General features: G+C 28.5%; 3 protein-coding genes across 3 annotated transcripts; 2 read left to right on the top strand and 1 right to left on the bottom strand.

Annotated features, from left to right (window-relative positions):
• Window positions 1-1,835: 1,835 nt before the first annotated feature.
• Window positions 1,836-5,180, top strand: PolI (DNA polymerase iota). The gene is made up of 4 exons (XM_011500506.1): window positions 1,836-1,960; window positions 2,039-2,262; window positions 2,324-3,410; window positions 3,935-5,180. Exons 3-4 carry the CDS (start codon window positions 2,504-2,506, stop codon window positions 4,915-4,917), a joined length of 1,890 nt encoding a protein of 629 aa, XP_011498808.1. The 5' UTR covers window positions 1,836-1,960; window positions 2,039-2,262; window positions 2,324-2,503; the 3' UTR covers window positions 4,918-5,180.
• A 1,839-nt stretch (window positions 5,181-7,019) lies between these two features.
• LOC105362950 (uncharacterized) lies at window positions 7,020-8,734 on the top strand. The gene is made up of 2 exons (XM_011500505.1): window positions 7,020-7,055; window positions 7,161-8,734. Exon 2 carries the CDS (start codon window positions 7,196-7,198, stop codon window positions 8,588-8,590), a length of 1,395 nt encoding a protein of 464 aa, XP_011498807.1. The 5' UTR covers window positions 7,020-7,055; window positions 7,161-7,195; the 3' UTR covers window positions 8,591-8,734.
• A 687-nt stretch (window positions 8,735-9,421) lies between these two features.
• LOC105362949 (NSFL1 cofactor p47) lies at window positions 9,422-12,178 on the bottom strand. The gene is made up of 5 exons (XM_011500504.1): window positions 11,925-12,178; window positions 11,336-11,747; window positions 10,164-10,449; window positions 9,875-10,078; window positions 9,422-9,597 (listed from the first exon to the last, which is right to left on the bottom strand). Exons 1-5 carry the CDS (start codon window positions 12,024-12,026, stop codon window positions 9,465-9,467), a joined length of 1,137 nt encoding a protein of 378 aa, XP_011498806.1. The 5' UTR covers window positions 12,027-12,178; the 3' UTR covers window positions 9,422-9,464.
• Window positions 12,179-20,030: the final 7,852 nt, after the last annotated feature.

The following is a 20,030-nucleotide window of genomic DNA, read 5'->3' as shown; positions in this document are numbered from 1 at the left end:
AAAAAAAAAATAAATAAAAAAATAAAATAAAAAAATAAAATAAAAAATAAAAAATAAAAACATACAATTAATCGAGGGATTAATATATTAGATTCATTCGATACTCTCCAAAATTCGCGAATAAGAAAATAAATAAATGTTCCCTCCGAAAAGGGGAAAAGGTAATTTAGGCCGTTCAGCGCGATTATAAAAATATCACTGATGCAAACTGCCTGCTGTATAGGTGTGGGTCTGTATTAAATGCGCGCACGTGCTGTCACGTCAATGTATATGGAAATTAAATATAATAACGGTATTCGTTCACGATATGGCCAACTCGAGCAATTCCAATGCTTATAGCGAGCGAAACTAAACTTTTCCTTCACATTTCATGAATTGCTAATTGTTCTTTATTACTATAAAGCTTTTTATCATTGTTTTGAGTAATGAATATTGAAGATGCAATTAATCGAATTTATTTAACATTGGCGTGTTAAACGCGTAGTCTTAAAATAAAGAGATAACGTTAAACTGTCCTTTCAAACTGACAAAAGTTGAGAAAAATAATTAATTTAGGTATCAAGTGATAACGTCTATGATTATTGATTTATGGAAAAACGTTGGCTTCGAAGAACAAAAACATAGTTTACTACAAATTAAATTTAATATCTTAAAGCGATCTCTCTCTCTCTCTCTCTCTCTCTCTCTCTCCCTCTCTTTATTTATTTATTTTTTATTTTATTTTTTAATCTAATTACACTCATTACCGTCATATAAACAAAAAGTGTCAAATATTATTTCTGGCAATAACTATTATTGAAACATTTGATGTCACAGACGTCGAAATGATTCGATCGAGAGCTTGAATATTAGCATAAGAGGGGGGGGGGGTCGTCTCGATCACCTACCAGCACGAGATCTATAAAAATAATTTCATATCAAACGATACAACTAATATCACAGACGGTTTTCACTTCTTTGAGAAAATCGCCTCCACAACAACCCGAGGTATTTGCAATTGTTAATGAGCGTGTGAAACGTCAAAAAAAAAAGTCTCATAATCAATGATAACACCAACGTAGAGTAAGAGTACATAAACGAGAAATTAACGTAAAATGGATAAGAAGATGCCCATGGCCGTGAATGCATTGGTGAAAAATATGTTAAATGGAGATAATCCGTTATTCACGGTGAATTTGCGATGTGCACATCCGGAAGCAGAAAAGTTGAATCATCGTCCTCCGAGTCGCATATTACGACTTATGTCATCGTACGTCTCGGCCAATTAATCGAATATTACAGCTCCGCGATAACGAGGTGGACGACGATCCTCACAATATGTCAATGATAAGAAAGTCGCAGTAATCGCGAGCCCCCACCACCGCCCTCTCCCTCCCTCACCAATCATACAGTATCCTAATGTAAAAATATCGCAGGCGAAAACGAGGGCCAAAGTATCGCGCTCGAGGGTGGGGGGTGGGGATGGGGGGGTGGGGGGTGGGGCAAAAAGTTTCCTCGCGCGAAGGACGAGGAGACGGCGGGTCACGGTGCCCGTGCAACGAGGTCGTCCCCCGCTGTCCCTATAAGCGAGCCAAATTTTACCGCTATTGCGATGCACTTCCTTCCTAATGGAGGCGCTCGAGAGGCCTCGTCGCCTGCTCGCACGGAGGCTCCGCCAACTCTCTATGATTAAATCGACGTCGTGCGGCGGAGTTGCGCGCCCCATTGGCCAATTCCTCGATTCTTGTTGTACGCACACACAGGGACGGGCGAGGAGCAACGGCGCTCTGACGCGCGAGATGGGCGCGCGCGCACCGGGTATTATGGTTTGTTGGCGGTGGTGGAGTGTTGGATTGTAATTCGCGGAATGACGGGAATGGAACGCGCAAGACTCATCAAAACTAGGATAAATAAAATTCGGCGGTTATTTGCAATTTATTTAGTTATGATTTGCGATAACGATTAGTACCGATGTATCGTTGTACGTGTCACAGGTTTAATTGTTAAGCGTAGGAGAGTAAGAGCGTAGTATTTATGTTTGCTTGTATTTTGTTGACAGAGTTACGAGTGTTGGACGTTTTTAAAGGAGGCCAGCGGGCCAACTTTATTGAATGTTAAAGTCGAGGACAACGATAAATTGAAGCCTGCGAGTGAAAATCAACAGCTGATTCACCCAGTCGTTTGTAAATTAGTTATCCTGTTTATTAATTGAAACTGTAGGTAAAGATATATCCCGATAATGTTGAGTATACGATAAACGTTAATTTAACCTTCAAGTTTTAGGTACGTATACAAAGAAAACAAAGTCTACAAGGCTATAATGACGATTTTTTATTGTAATTAGTGGATTCAAGGACGTCAGTGTGATTATTCTTAAGAAAGAAGACTGTGACATCAAAACAAAAACATTCCATAAAGCAGCTCGATTTTTTTTATCAAAAAGACTAATTCGTTTAGTCTGTGTGCCTTTTGCATTTTTCTAATAAGGAAGTAAATATAAAAAATAAACTTTTTATAAAAGTCTATGGGAAAAAGCATACAAATGGATATCAGTAGCGATTATCAGAACGATCAGCCATTGATAGAGCATTCGAAAAGCATTGTTCACTTAGACGTCGATTGTTTCTATGCTCAGGTGGAAACTGTACGCAGTCCCGAGCTTCGAGGCCAACCATTGGGTGTACAGCAAAAGAATTTAGTTGTAACTAGTAATTACGAGGCACGATCATACGGTATAAAAAAGTGTATGTCGGTCGAAGATGCCTTACATTTATGTCCAAATTTAATTTTGATTCGTGGCGAAGATTTAACACCTTACAGGCGAATGTCCGCTAAAATTTCTGAACTTTTACACCAGTTTACGCCGTTAGTCGAAAAGTTGGGACTCGATGAAAACTTTATTGATGTTACTTCGGTTGTTAATGAATACGCGACAAACATTAGTAATCAGTCCAGAAGTTCACACAACGATCAAAATACTATTCAACATGAGAGTAGTTTTGCATTACACGATAAGCAATCCTTCAAACCAATTGGTGAAATTTTTAGTCATTCGGAGGAAGAATGTCCATGTGGATGTCACACTCGTTTAGCCGTGGCAAGTAAAATTGCTATGGACATGAGAAACAAAATATTAAACGAGTTAGGACTTACCTGTAGTGCAGGAATTGCACATAACAAATTATTAGCAAAGTTAGGTGGAGCTTTGAATAAACCTAACAAGCAGACGGTAGTTTATCCTTGCTCTGCTGCACAGTTGCTTTCTTCTTTGGGATCAGTTTCAAAGATCCCAGGTGTTGGACGCAGAACAGCAGAATCCTTAACAGCTAACAATATTTTAACGGTTGTCGATGTTCGTAAAACACCTTTAGAACGATTGCAAGTGAAAATTGGTAAAGAATTGGCTAGAAAAATAAAAGATTATGCAGAAGGTACGTATGTGCAGATGTTTTGTTTGCTAAAAAATATATGTATAATAGTTTATATATATACTGGCTTCAAATGACTTTGTACAAAAATTTAATACAAAATACAATTTGTAATTGTACAATATTATTTGTAAATATCATTAAAATGAATAATTTCAATTTAAAAATGATTAATTCCTATAAAGGAAATAATAGTGCTATAGAAATAATTGTATTCAACAAAAATTGAATTATTTGTAAGTTGATTTATTTAATTATTAATTTTTTCTCAACTCGATATAATTTCCGAGTTCACTATTGTATCGTTTTTTTTTTTCTTTATAAAAATTAATCATAATAATTAATATCTTATCGTGTTATATAAATATCAAAATCGCATCAATTTTTTGGAATAAGAGAATCGTAACTAACGGAATAACTGGTTACCTAGGATGTAGCCTGCTATATAAATTAATTAAACCGTTACTTATGTCCTTACTATTCTGTAAATAATAATGTAGATGTATTTTTATTTTGAAATTATGTAGGTATTGACGATGCGCCAGTCAAACCATCGGGAAAACCTCAGTCGATTGGCTTAGAAGATGGTTTTAAAAAAGTTTCACTGGTCGATGAAGTAGAGTCGCGTCTTAGTGCTTTATTAAGGAGACTAACTGAACTGGCAGCTGAAGATGGAAGAATTCCAATTTGTATAAAATTAACTGTAAGAAAGCAAGATAGTTTAAGTAAGCCAAGTTTTTCAACGGGCAAACGTGAAAGTAGGCAATGTGCACTTCCACAGCATCTTATACCATCGAATAAAGGAACGAATAGGGGTCACGTTTATGATCACTTAAAAATTTTAACACTCGTTATGAAATTATTTCATCGTGTTGTTAATGTCTCTAAGCCGTTTCACTTAACTCTCTTGGGCTTGGCATTCACAAAATTTCAAGAAGAAAAATCTTTAGGTAAATGTAGTATTGCATCATTTTTGCGAAAACAAGTTGCTGTGCAATCTGTTATGGACATTAGTTCTGAAGAAGGTTTTTCCGATACTAGTTTAGGTTCTCCTATGAGTATCAATCAGCAAGAACGAAGTGATTGCGAAGAAGACAATGATGAAGAATTTCGAGAAAACAAAGATTTTAGAAATAAAGTACAGTTTCAGTCTTATTCTTGTCATCGTATTCGTGGTTTAGATAGAGCTACTCCAAGTCCAAGTGACATTCGTTGTAGTGGCGAAGATGATGAAGACATTCTTAGCGAAATAGAGCCTTCTCCAAAAAAAACAAAACTTGAAGTTTGGTTGAGTGGGCGAAGAGAATCTCCAAGTAATGAAATGGCTGATTTAAGACTTAATACTCCATCATCTTCTCCGATATCAAAAAATTTATTGCAAACTGGACCAACAGCCTTTAAATCTACAATACCTGTTGATCTTGACAAACAAGTAAATCATTCCTGGCCTGCAAATACAAGTAACAAGAAACCAAATGATATATTTAAATATTTTATAGCAAACAAATGACCAATTTAACAACGACTAGATAATTCCATAAAAATTAATTGAAGTATATCAGAATATGTTTTTTACTACTTTTTTTTCTGTAAGTGAATGGGTCAAAATGTGATTAAGCATGGTGAGTGAAACTCATATATACTCTATGCGTTTCCTGCAGGGCAGGGCGAGCGAACAAATAAAGCAGTTTATACATAGCTGCCAAGATTACTTTATACTTATTGTTATAAAAGAAATTGTGCACAGTTTACTTGTAAAAATTTTGCATTATTTTCAGGTCATTAGAGTTGATATATATATATATAAAAAAAAAAAAAAAAAAAAAAAAAAGAAAAGGAAAAAAAAAAATAAAGAAATGTCAATATTTTTTACAGCTAGTGTTATATTGAGAGGTGTAGCACAAAAAATAAATTATCCATGTTTCGTAAAAATGCATTTGTTTTTATTTAAAAAATATAAGATCAAGCTTACTTTAATTTATTAACAATAATGAATGTTTACATAAGTAAAAATTAAATTTGAAGTAAAATTAAAATTATTTTTTTCCACGCGAAAATGTTACCACCATCCTGTTTATATAAATGTACGTATTAAAGCTTTATCGTATTTAAATTCAATTGTCTCGATAAAATAATTTAAAAGTTGCTCTCAATTATTGAACAAGAACTGTTGCTTATAACGAACGTTAATAATTATTATTCGTTATATAATCGAACGTCTCATAAAGACTTTAAATTATTACGCAAATCCTTGGATTATAGACTGAAATAAAAGCAATATTTTTTCACATGAATACATAAATATCATATTTATAATTGTTACTTGGAAATTCGTTATTTTCAATTTTAATAAATATGAAAAAGAAATTTGGTGCAATTATTTTAAAATCTATTCATAGAAAAATATGTCTTTAATAAGATTGTAAAACGCGTAAGTTACGTAATATATTACATTTGATTACAATATTTTTTTATGATGGTTTTTTTTTATTGTATCGGATGTATATGCGAGCGAGAACATTTCAAACATTTTATGTATGAGATTTTCAAATTTCAAATATTTACGTATAGAACAATTCTCGTGTTTATCAAAAAATATGTAGTTAATTATGTATGTTTCCACAGCGAGTATTAAAGTACGTTTGTACCGAGTATTACAAATTACTTTGCAAACATTTTCCATTCTAATTATGCAATGAATTCAATGTTCGTTCACAATATCATCAAGTAAACTTGAAAATATATAATGATATAAAGATGATTAAATATCGTTAAACAATTTGTACAGAATTTGTTGGTATGCCTTTCGGAAATATAATTCTTGTGTGAAGCTTCAGCATCGGTTAAATAAGAGCAGAGAATATTTCGTTATGATAACTTGAATTATGTTGATTGCATGCCTTACTAATTAATCCATTCGACATTCATTTTTCGTAAAAAGCTTTACTTTTCATATGGAATCGATCGTATTTATATTTATGTATTCGCTTAGAATATCATTTTCGCATGAATTTCATCAATTATTTTAAACAAAAGCTTCACCGTATGTATGTATATGCGCTTGGTTTTTCTATCTCTTCTTTTTATAATAATTGTTTTAAAATATGATTTTGAAAAAAATTTTCACCTCAAGTTTAATGTTTGAAACAGTCGTAAATTTATATCACCAATATAATCATTATCAAATGAATTTTATAATTTACATGGAATTTATTGAATAATTTATATTATATCTATAAACATAATAATGTGCAAGATTGGTTAAATTAATTTGATAAAATCCATGATAGACGAGATAAAGTATCGATTAGTTAGAATATTAATTAGCGATAAATAATTTTTCAAATTACAACTAATGATGCGAGATATCCGGGCGATGGCCAGATGTACTTAACCTGCTTTATGCAGCAGCCATTTTTTCAAAAGAACTCCAATGCGCATGAACATTAATGAACATATTCGGCATCTCTTCTCATAGAAAAAGTAGTAGTCTTTTTTTTTTTTTATAAATTCTCGATGCTTGTAGTATAAACATGTGCGTAAAAGTGTTTATAAAAATATTGTATATCGTCCGTCTTCAATTCAAAATTTCAACCCCTCATGCGTGAATGTGTTAATTTCATTTTTCATTCGAGAAGTCCATAACGGGTAATTAAATTAAAGTACCATGGCATGTCTTTATTTATTATTGCAATTAATTATTGGAGCTCGTGATACTTTTAATTAAAAATTTAAGAAAAATTTTTGTTTCAGAAATCATAATAATACTGTAAAAAGTATTTGGTATTATGCGAAAGGAAATAACTTACGCACAATCAAATAACCCACAAAGAGGAGTTATTGACATTGCCATTAAATTAAACAATCGCTACACGGATACTAGAATGAAAAAATACTATCAAGCTGCTTTATTGATAACAGCAGTAGTTAGTTTGATTTCTCTTCTTTTTTATCGCCACGAATATAATAAATTACGATATGTTCTGGAAGTATTTAATTACTTTGGTAAGGCATGTCCGGAAGTGCCAAAAATTAGTTGCCCGAAGAAATTTTCTCTTGATTTAAACGAGCCTCGTTCGGCTTGGCAACGACTAGACGATGATTTGTACATCTACTCATCGTATGTCATACACAATGGGAAAATTGAAACGATTAGCTATGGAAAATTAATTAGTCCCAATTTTGATTGCAATATATTTTTTAATAATTTGTTAACTCCTATACCTGGTATTTTTTCATTTAGTATAATAGGTAATACAAGCGATATTCCAGGAAGAACAGCTTATCGAGGATACATTTTAGTTTGCGAATATACAGAATATATGATACCCGTTGGTGTATCGTTCCAACAAAAAGATCAAATACTTTATAATCCAAACAGTTCTGTGTTTCCCATAAACATACAGCCTAAAGCTTTAACTTACAATGGTAGTGCATTATGCGTAGCTCCACCTTCAAATATACCAATGTCTCATACCGAAATGTTAAGTTTTCTCAATTTTCATGAATTAATCGGTCTGAATCATTTTGTGATTTACGATTATGGTATACCTAATGTGTTCCATAATGGAATAAAAAATATGGTGCAGGATTTAAATCCAAATTGGAACTTCACATACGATGTAATACAATGGAATTTTCCAATAAGAGATATTCATCCAAATATTATAAGAAATATTATAACAACCGACTGCTTGTACCGTACATATAAGAAAGTTATGTATACAGCCACATTATCGTGGGATGAATATATAGTTTTGAAATTTCATCAAATCGTTTCCGACTTACTTATTGATTTTGAAAAAAATAAATTATTTGGAAATCGTTTTGTAATAGAGACTCAAACTTTTTGTATTCAGCAAGAGCATCAGAAGACATCCACAACAGCTTTTGTTCCATATATTCTTCGTAAATTGTACACCTCGCCAAATGCGCTCAATGCTAATTTTCTGTATATATACAAGCCGCACGAATTTCTTAATGTGAAAAATATTCAAACACTTAAGGCAGCAGCAAAATTGATTATTGCAAGTCGTTATGTATTTTGCAATGATTACAATGCCAATAACGTAGAATTTAATAAATACGAACCTTCGATATTAAGGTTCGCTAAAGATATTACAAATTCTACGATTTTTCAAAGATACGTCTCGGGAAAGATGTTTGATTTGAAATTAAATTAATATACTCTTAAGAAATCACCAAACAGCATAAATTTTTTTGATAAAAAGAAAACTTAGAGAAATTAAATGGACCATCATAAGAATATTGTGATAAACATATTAATACCTTAATTCTATAAAAGGATTAGTATCTTGAGTATATAATACAGGATTTTTCACAAGTTTATTATTTACTGTATTTATTTATTAAAGAAATTTAGTATTAAAATTTAATGAAATTTATGAAATCAAATTGTAATTTGAAATTTATTTTTAAAACTACATTTTAACTAATCGAACTTTTATGTTAGTTTTAAAATTATCCTTAATTTATAAATCGTAGTTGTGATATACAAAACTCCTTAGTCTATGTTTATAATTATTATGTAAGATATTATTGTTCATTTTGTATATTAAATATTTAGAATTCATCAACAAATCTATCAAATTTAGTATAATTGATATATATATATATATATAATTAAAATTAATATAATGTAATATAAAATTTATATTGATAAATATTATAAATACCTCACGATTTAAATTAAAAAAAAATTTATAGTAAACTTAACGTAACGTAAAAATCAAATATTTATAAAAAATTATTCTATAGATACTTTTGTAAAAAGTTATAAATATAATTTTAACATAATTTTTTAATTTAAGAACATTTTAATTATAATTTGATAAATATTTTCTGCAAAAGAATGGTAAAGTAACATGTTTTTATTCTAGACACCTCCAATGTTTATACTTATAAATAACATTTCAAAAATAAGTACAGATATAAAATTATTTTCATATAAACTTTATTCTCAAAGACTTGTCTAATGATTATTTAATAAAGAATTTGTTTAAAGCAATTTATTCATATTAATTATTTAATTGTTAATTATTTCAGTCGTTGCATTATAACAGAATTTTGAAGATTTAATTCTTCAATAGTTTTACTTTCTTCTGTAAGTTCTTTAGTAGGAAAAGTTGTTTGTAAATTAAAGTCCCTCAGAGCATATTGAGGTCTCACACTATCATAATTCAGTTAAGGAAATTTAATGAAAATTTAATTGTTATGAGTACTTATAAGAAATTTTTGTAATTCATTCTTTTCACAAAAAATAAATTAATATAAGTAAAATAAAGTTACTTTATATTTATTTCATTTGAAACAATATTAAGTATTTTAAAATGAAAAATAAATAAAAAATATTGAAAATAAATTGAATGAATTTGTATTACTTATAGATATTATATGTAATTAATACAAGTCATAAAACAGTACTTACAATTTCATAAAAAGGATACTTTATAACATATCTTCTGACATCGCCAATGGTATGTGATAAATTAAATTGAGCTCTTACGTTGCTGCCGTCAGCTAATCTAATTTGTATTGTAGTTGAAGGTTGTTCATTATTAATATTTAATTGATTTCTTGCTAGTACTTCGTTAGCAGCTTGATCAGCTGGATCGACTGATACTGTCACTCCAACTGTAGCTGGAGAAGGACTAAAATAAAAATGTCATAATTTTTTAAGGTAAATATTACATAAAATTAAATGAAATTTAGTAATGGACAGAAATATTGATGTACCTTCCTAACATTTGGCCTTTACCAGAAAACGCTTTAATTTTGGGTTTTGGAGGAATATATTCTTCGTGACGATGATCTTCCATATTAAGGTGCACTTCACCTCCTTGAACTTCTTGTCGAATTCCCAGTGGAATTTCACCGCGTTTAATTGCTGCAAGAAATTCTTTATTTTCCGGATCATCGTACGGTCGGATTTCTCTATCATTTATGGTAAAACCATTTTGCCACAATTTTAAAGTAATGAGGCTAGTAGACGGTCTTCTTTCTGATGGTGTAGGTGTTACGACTGCAAATTATAATTATAAATTTTTATAAGAATTAAGAATATGACAAAATAGGTGTGAAATAAACTCTAAAAGAAAGGTTGTATTTTATTTAATTTTTGTTTTGTCTAATTGAATTATTTGTGATTTTAAATTTCTTTAGATAAGAATATTGGTACGATTGAAAAGTAAATAAATTCTAACGAATATCAATAAAAATTGACGATACAATGAATGCTTATTTGAAAAAATTACAGTAAATGTATGACAAATATTTTTTTAAATCGATTGTTATTAAAAAATTTTCCTTTCATATTCTGGGTGTTAAAACACAAAAGCATTTGTTTTTATATACGATGTTTATTATTGCATAAAATTTAATATATTTAGAAGGAAATATAAGTATTTAAAGAATAAATAATATAGTTAATAATAGATAAAATACCTATTAAGAAACCTATCTAAAAATATTTTTTAATAATATTTAAAACTCTATTGTTAGATATTAAATTGAAGCAAATGAAATATTAATTTTAACTCATAAGTATCAATAATAAGAAATAAATTTCTAACGATATAAATTATAATATAGAATTGTCTTTTAAACTTTTCCATATTATTTAAACAATTTTATATTTTTAATAATAATATTAAATATTAACATTATACAAAATATATATTATGCATTTATCTGATCTGAACTCTGTCAAATTAAAGTTTATTGTATTACTAATTTTTATTAAAATATTTATATTAATATATATATATATATGTATATAGATACACACACACACACACACACGCGCGCAAATCAAAATGGTTGATTTTCATAATAATAACAAAAACATACAAATCATTATATAATTCTTTGAATTTAAAATTATAATCAGTTTGTTACCATAATAATACCTTCAGTGTCATTACTTGTCATTCCTAATTTATATCCAGTACCAACAAACGTATTTGGCCTATGCTGACTACTACTAGACGTGCTTGATTCACCGCTAGTATCTTGTTTTTGACACGATTTAAACATATCTGTTATAATATCATTTTTTTTGCCAGGTCCTAAAATTTGTTGTCCACTTGTTTCGGAACCACCGGCATAGAAAGCTTGTCCTTCTTCCTCGTCCGAACTACTCTCTTTATTTTGAAAATCTTGAATAGTACCAAAATTTGATTTCTTTTTTGATTTAGTTTTGGATGGTTTCTTTTCTGTAGGAATAGGCTCTTGTCGTCTAGCCAAATCATTAGATTCATTATAGAGATCTTCCTCTTGTTCTCTTTCTGTATCATACTCAAAAAATCTGCCAAGTGCAACCTAGAATACATAGTAAGGATTTTACATTCCAATAAAGTTTTTTTTAGAAAAGTATTTGCTATTTTTTAAGTAATACCATCCAAAGTGTAATTTTATTATTAAAGTAGGGTTACAGCTATTTTTGCTGTACAATAAACAATATCTTTAATTCGCAATAATATAATTCAATTGTCTTACATCAATTTGCCAAGCAGAGGATTCTAGATAGAATCGAGCTCTTGCAGTATCAACCCCAGTAACGTCTTCAAAATGTGCAATCATCCCTTCACGATCGTCCATTTTTATTAAAAGATTAACTTTGATATTTAAAACTTAAACTTTAAAAAGTGAGCTAATAAATCTTTTGCTTTCTTTGTATAAGAATTTTGGACAAATCTTCAATTTGTTGTTTGTCATTGAAACCATGCATTGGTCATTCTTGGTAAACCTGGCTCATCTTCATATAAAACTTTTGCGCTAAGTCGGTGGTACCAATGATTTTGAATCTGCAATATTATTGTAGCCTTACCGCAGCGAACGTGAACGCGGATTGCGAATCAGCGTGTTGTAAGTTTTGAAAAATGAAATTATTGCAAGAATTATTACATTAATATTAATTGAAGGCGGGAATAAATTGTAGGTATAAGTAGGTAATCACGTGTATTATGTTCAGTCCTAGAATCCTTTTTAATTATACAGGTGTGAAATATTTTAATCGATCGTTAATCGAACGGCGATTTGCATTATTTATTTATTTATTTATTTATTTATTTTATTTTATTTTATTTTATTTTATTTTATTTTTTTTTTTTGAACATTGTAATTAATGTATGTTATGGATTCAAAGAAAAAGCATAGTTGAATGTGATAAGATAAAGGTTTGTCTATTACAGGCATAAATTTAATAACTTCGGGGAATTAGAGCGGCAACTTATTTACAGGCTTTCTTCGAAAACAATATGATAAACATTATAGTTTGCAACATCAATTTGCAAGCTTTTATTTATTTATCTTTTCGTTTTTTATGAAAATATAAATTTTTTATGAGACGTTCTAGCATTTCTACGTAAAGCTTATTACAACATGTATATTTTGTACGTAATAGCAACAAATCAATGAAAACTAATTTAAACATCTTTTCTATTATCAATGAGATATTTTCATGGTTGCTACTCGATCAATCTTATCTTCGCCCGGATTAATTTGTAATTGTAATTTACTAAAATATTTGGATAATATAGGAATTTAACATTTAGTCGATTGTTATGATAAATGTATAATAATATCATTCGTGTCTGAGATAGTTAGTCTTCAATAGTTAGGCAGTGTGGCATAAATTAAATTTTATTACATTTCAAATATTAGATTTCAACTCTCTGTGTTAAGTGAGCGAGATTAAGTGATATTTAATTTAATTTTATAAATTATATAGTGGATTTACCGTTTGCATACACCAATAATATTTGAATTTGTAATATTTTATTCTTTGCTTTATTCGAATTTTACCGTTATCGGAACATATATTTTTTATTTCATCACTAGCGAAACTTTATTTTTATTGCAAATAAATATGATTGTATGGATGTGTCGATTGTTAAATACGATTTGCCTTTATCTTTTATTTAAACAAAAACTATCGTACCGGCTTTTAATTTTATTTAAATTTTGAAATTTTCTCTCATTTTTCATTTTAATGACAATGTCGCAAAAGTCAGTATCCAAGTTTAAAAATTGCCACGAGCAAATTTTCTATTATATAATTAGATAATTTAATATTATGCTTATAATATAAAATGTTAATTTGTCTATTATTATTATTATTATTATTATTATTATTATTATTATTATTATTATTTTATTTTAATTTTAATAATTTTCTTTCATTATATAAAGGCCATCGTTTAATAATATTTTATTTAAAGAGAAAATTTTGTGTAAAAAAAAAATTTTTTTTTTTTTTTTTTTTTTTTTTTTTTTGTCAAATGATACTATTAATCTGTGTATGAGTTTTACATAATTGTAACGTACTATGTTATCCGTATATTTAATAATCTATTTTTTTTATTTTATTAATTTTTTTTTTTTTTTTTTTTTTTTTTTCCCCACCTAATAACAAACAGATTAAATGCTCTAACTGAAAAAAATACTTCTGATTGTATTCAGGAATATTATTCATTATTGGTTGCTTTATTAATCTTTCAACGTGCTACATCTTTTGACAGATGTTAAACAGAGTCATTAACCATAATTTATTTTTGATAAATTTCGAGTGAGTTGATTCGCATGATATAAAAGCTGCAATATTTTATTTAGCTTTAATATTTTTAGTAATCTAAGATTTGTTATAAATTGTATTAAAAAAATGTATTGGTGCGTTTACATACTAATTACTTGAGGTACAACCTTGTATAGTGGCATCAATGAATTATAATTCCTTTTTTCTTCTTCGATTAGCACAGTATCAAATGAAATTAATGCTATCAATTAACATTTCCATAGTTATTTCTAAATATTTTCATTGTATTGCCAATCAATTATAATATCAAGTATTTTATTTCTCAATGCTTGTAAACTTTTATCTCTATTGTAATAAAATGTTTCCATTGAAAAGCCCTCATTTATAAAGTTAGAGATACTAATAGTTATAGATTAAATATTTTTTATTGTTTTGTCGATCGATTAATCGTTAGCTCTGATAAAACTGTAAGAGTGCTATGCGAGTACATTAAAGCAATGTTAATATTACCACAAATGAATGTTAGCCTAAGTGTAGGGATGCCTAGCGCTTTCGAATCATCAGAATCGATAATAAAACATAAGATCCAATGTAGTTTGCTATATTTCCTTTCGATAATTTACGTATCTGCCCCTACGATCAATTGAGAATTCTCTGCTAAATTGGCGAAAAATAATCGAACACGGCAATAATGAGATTATTCGAAATTTTTATTTTGAAACTGTATAAAAAAGCGATTCTTTCGATGTGTTTCGTGCATTTTTTTCACGCAATTGATAGTGTAATGATAATGCTTGAAACATTTTTAAGAATTTAATTCTATATATGAGAATTTCGTATATGAATATTAAAAGATCGATTAATTATAACAAGTTTTCTAAATGTTGCTCGATGCAATTTATTAAGTTTTAGAGTACGTAATCTTTGGAAATATAAATGGAAATATTAGATTTATTTACTTTATTTTAAACGATTGCCATGCTTAAAGACATTATCAACAGAATATAATTTTTCTTTACAATTAATATACATCTATAGGGTGACTTTTTTTTTTTTTTTGTAATAATATGTTGAATATAATGTTCTATTATATTATAAGGAATCTTACTAATTTCGAATAAATTTTATTTCTTAAGAGAAAATATATTTGTAAAATATAATGTCGAGTGTACGAATGTAAAAGAAATTTTTTTAAATAGTTCAATGTCATTGCTACCATTGAATCAAGCAGCAAATTAATTATTTTAAATAATACATTAATTTAAAGAAAATGAATAAACCTAAATTGAAAAATATGAATTTAATTATTAACCAATTTAATACTTTTTAATTTTTTTTCTCCCATTCTTTTCTTTTATTTTTTATGAGTACTTTTATCTTATTATTTTTATTATTATTTTTTTTAATATACACATTTTGTCATGTAAATTAAAACAAAATAAAAATAAAAACTTAAATAGTAAATAATAAAATAGTAATTTATCATTACGAGCATTATATTACAGGTACATAATTACAGATATTTATGCTTTTTAAATATATTGTACAAAAAAATCCGAGCGTTGTACAAAGTTTTGAAATATTAATTAATAATCAACTATTTAATAGAAGCAATTCTTTTGATTAAACAAATCATTTTATTATTTTTTTATTATCGATTTTTATCAATTACATTAACATAATTTTTTATGAAATACAGTTGTTCGCATATACTTTATAATTCTTGTATACTTTAACTCATAATTTATTGTGATTTTTCATAAACTTTCAAATAGTTCGTGATTTATAAGATATTAATTTAATTTATTTTTTTCTTTTATTTAAACACAGCATTTATAAGGAATGCTTATTTTATGGTTCATTTTGCTTTTTAAATACACGTTTTGTATTTTACTTTCTCTTTCAGATAAAACTATAAATGCTCAAGTTTTACTATAAATGAAGATAATGAAAAAATTGCATTAGTTAATTTATTAATTAAATCATGCTGAATTATTTAATGTTACCATTATCTTATTTATATAAGTAAATATAAGGTAAGGAAGCAATTGGGAAGTCTTTTTGAATTTTCTTTTTGTAAAATAAATTAACAATAGAGTAATAAATAGTAACAGGATTGTTTTTATTAATAATTATAAATGAACTGCTGCTGTAAATATGCTGAATATGCTTGAATTGTATTAGTTATTATTATTTGCAAAATTTGTAATATTTACGTTATTATTTTATTTTATATAATAGATTTGTTGAGATATTTTATATGATATATATAGAATAAAGCTATTTTCAAAATGATAGTAAATGACGAAGCAAAAGTTTTATATTTTTTTCTTACACTTGGATTAAATAAACTTTATAAATTCTATTGTATTGGCTATGTAATCATTTTTATTTGTCTATCATTTACACGATATAGATTTACATTTATATCATATTGTAGTAATAAATGTATTAGATTTTTCTTTAGACATTACTTTTTTTTTCTACTTATTAATCTATTTTTTTCTATTCTATTCGATTTTTTTTTTTTTTTTTTATATTTTTCTCTATAAAATAATTCTTTTATTTATTAATGTTTAACAGAAATTTCACAAATCATTTTTCAATATTTGAATTTGCTGTATACTTTTGGCAATATAATTTGGTACATTGGTGGCTTAGTTTTTGTTGTTGTTACCTGACAGTCACCTTTTACGTAAAATATATTTTTCATTAATTTGACTTATTTTTACTATTATTAAAAATTATTATTAATAAACGATTGAATATTATTACAATCATATAAGTATTTAGGTTATTTTTTTTTTTTTACTTTTGCTTATGTTTTCTTAAGAATTATTCTTAAATTATTCTTAATTATTTTTCGTCAGATCATGTACTGTTAATGCTCCAGTGTATTAAACTATATTTTAATAATGTAAATTATGTCGTTGCGTGTAACGTTAGCGCATGTACCTTCTGTGTAGTAGTATAAGCCAATTTAAAAACAAATCCTCATTGTATTTTATTGTCTAAAAGCGAAAATGGTTTATACTATTTGAAAATTTAAGCAGAAGAATATTTGATTAAAAGAGAACAAAAGGATTGGAGAAAAGATTAGATTGTTGTTTAATATTGTAAAAGTTTTAGGATGTTGCTAAAGGTTAGTATGAGGTTATGCATTTAGGTTATAATTGTATTCAATGAACTTTTATAAAATAAATCATTTAATTTTATTTACTATTTCATATTTATTTTAACATTACAATACAAATTACAATTTTGTTGATTAAATTTTTATTTATATTTATGTATGCATATGATTATTATGCATATATTTACACACACGCAAATTTATTTATTCAGCTTGACAATATAATGCAGTGCCGCGTTTAATCCATATTTTTGGATTAACATTCGATTTTAGATTAACTGACAATATATAGTTATCCAATAGATTTTCAGAATTGCAATAACTATTATGCAGATTTGGTGTTACGTATAGAGGGCATTTATAAATGTTTGTGAGATTCATAGTTTTCTTTAGTGTTAATTCAAAAGAGACGATTGGCATATCATTATAAAAAGTTTTTAGTTTTGAATCGCTTAATGTTTTACTTTGTTCGTTCCATTTTGCTCCTATTAAGTATAGACCATATACATAAATACAATTTTCAGGTACACAAATATCATCGGAGGGATATTTCATTTCTAATACATTGAATTGAAAAGTAACTTGATCAACGGGCACACGTTTATCTCTAGCAAACATAGTCTTAATTGTTGACAGAAGCATTTTACAAGACATCAATCCACCGAACCAGTAAAAGCGTGGGTGTCCGTTATCTATCCAGTTGTTCATAAATTTTATACGCTGCAATAAATCTGTTATAAACTTGGATAGTAATTTTTTAGTACACAGGGAAATATGCATTTTCCATGACTTTGGGACTAGATCCAGGAATATTTCATCCGATATTTCATCCATTTTATCTGTCCAAATTAAATATCCATTATAAGCTTTGTTGAGTTCTAGTAACGAGTCTCTCATTACATTTAAGAATTTATTATACAATCTTATCTCTTCAATTAAAAGACAATTTAGTAGATCCGATTCCGAGACCTTGTATTTCTCTTGCACTCTTTTGATATCAAAATCTTGTGGTATCGTTTCAAGTATTTTAAAAACCATGAGCTTCACTCGATTATTTTTAATTTCAATATCATGAACGACAATTGTTTCATTTAAATACGATAATGAATTTACAAAGTCATTAGCTTTATTACTATTTCTTATCAAGTCTGCATTCTTATCGAGAGAAAAATCTTGAGGCGAGGTATGATTAGGAATGCTATTTCTAATATGCTTCAAATGCTCTTTGTATTCAATTCTCTTTGGTGCTCTGTATGCATCAACGGTGTCAAAGTCATAGTTGACGTCACTTATTATTTTGTAGTTACAATAATCCACAATTAGATTATCGACATAAATCTTATCTTGAGTATCAATGATTTTACCACCGTAGTAACATTCGCCTAAGAGATAAATTAAGGCTTTAAAAGGAACTTTATCATACTGATTGATCCAATTCTTCAGTTGAATGATCGATATTTGTAAATCTGATTCGTCAAAGTCATAATCGAAATTCCAGCTTTGGGAGGCAAAATGTTTTCTTTCTCGAATAACAGCATGAAAGAGACAAAATCCATAAAGCAATTTAGAAAATGCCCTATCCTTTCCCGGACAGCCTTCGAAAAATTCTTTATCCTTAACAAGCTCCGATTTATACGCCCAAGTTAATGTTTGTTTTATCTCACATGGGGAGTCGAAGGCAACTTTAATACTATTCTGTAAAATGCTTAATGGAAATTCCTTATGCGAATAAGTACTTATCCACAGTCGAAAGTCCAAAGATGTATTTGATACATCAAATTCTTCAAATACTTTTTCAAGTTTCATCATCCATGGCAATTCTAAATGACAATTATGCAAAAACACCCATTCGCCTTTCTGACGGGCTATTTCAATAAGTATTTCTGCCTTTTGTCCTTGTGACGGACCCATCGAGAGCGAATGCAACTTTGCCGAATATCCTAAGACTTTAGCGAACTTATTAACAATCGCAAAAGGTGAAGAGTAGCTGGGCAACATTAATATTATTGGCGTAAGGCAATTAGATTCGCCATAAGGTCGGCTAATATTACAGGAGACGAAGGAGCCGTTATTTTGTCCCATTACCGACTCGACAAATTCCGTTATTTTAACAATTATTTTATCCGGGCGTAAAATCCTAATGAGCATTAATTTTTGAAACGTCGTCAGTTTATTATCCCAAGGGGATGGCATGAGACAATCTTCGCATTCCAACGAATTGCAATACTTTCTCCATCTTGTGTTGTTGATGCTAAAGCTATTTGCCAAGTTTTGAAATACGCTTAGGGAGCTGCTTATTTTTAAAAGTTCTCTCCACGATTTATCAGCTAGCCAAGAAGATGCCGGATTAGGAATAATTTCACTATCGTATTTAGTCGATGGATTTTCATTGATATTCACGAAAGCATTGAACTCTGGTTCCGTAACTTGCTCGGTGTCCAATAAAGCTTTTGCGCATAAAATAAATGAATAGATAAGCCTGTGTCTTTCGAAGAGAGCAATTTGAACGCTTTGATGAAGATTTTGCGTCGCTGTTATTTTTAAATAGTCGATTCTTTTCTTATGAATGACGCTTCGATTCGATGTTTCGATTGATTTCTTAAACAATTGGATGAACCAAGAGAGGGAAAATTGATACATACAATTCAAATTTGGTAGTAATTTTAATGTGCCGTAAAGATGTGTCGAATACTTAGCAAATTGGCTGTAATTTTCCCGAAATATATCGATTTCATCTTTCATAGATTTTAAAACTTCTTGGCGCTTTTGTAAATCGATTATCCGGCTTCTCGATGATTTTAATATTTTAATGGCTTCTTCGTCTTCGAGAATATTTGCATTGCACGTAGCGAGGGCGTGCGCGATATTATCTTCTTGTTGATTAATTATTTGTTTGTTATTGACACGTTCGATTAAAATTTTCTCAAATTTTTCT

This window comes from Ceratosolen solmsi, unplaced genomic scaffold, assembly GCF_000503995.2.
Source record: "Ceratosolen solmsi marchali unplaced genomic scaffold, CerSol_1.0 scaffold56, whole genome shotgun sequence".
NCBI classification, from domain to species: domain Eukaryota; kingdom Metazoa; phylum Arthropoda; class Insecta; order Hymenoptera; family Agaonidae; genus Ceratosolen; species Ceratosolen solmsi.
Note: the sequence above shows the minus strand (reverse complement) of the source record. Positions and strands in the feature narration are given on the sequence as shown.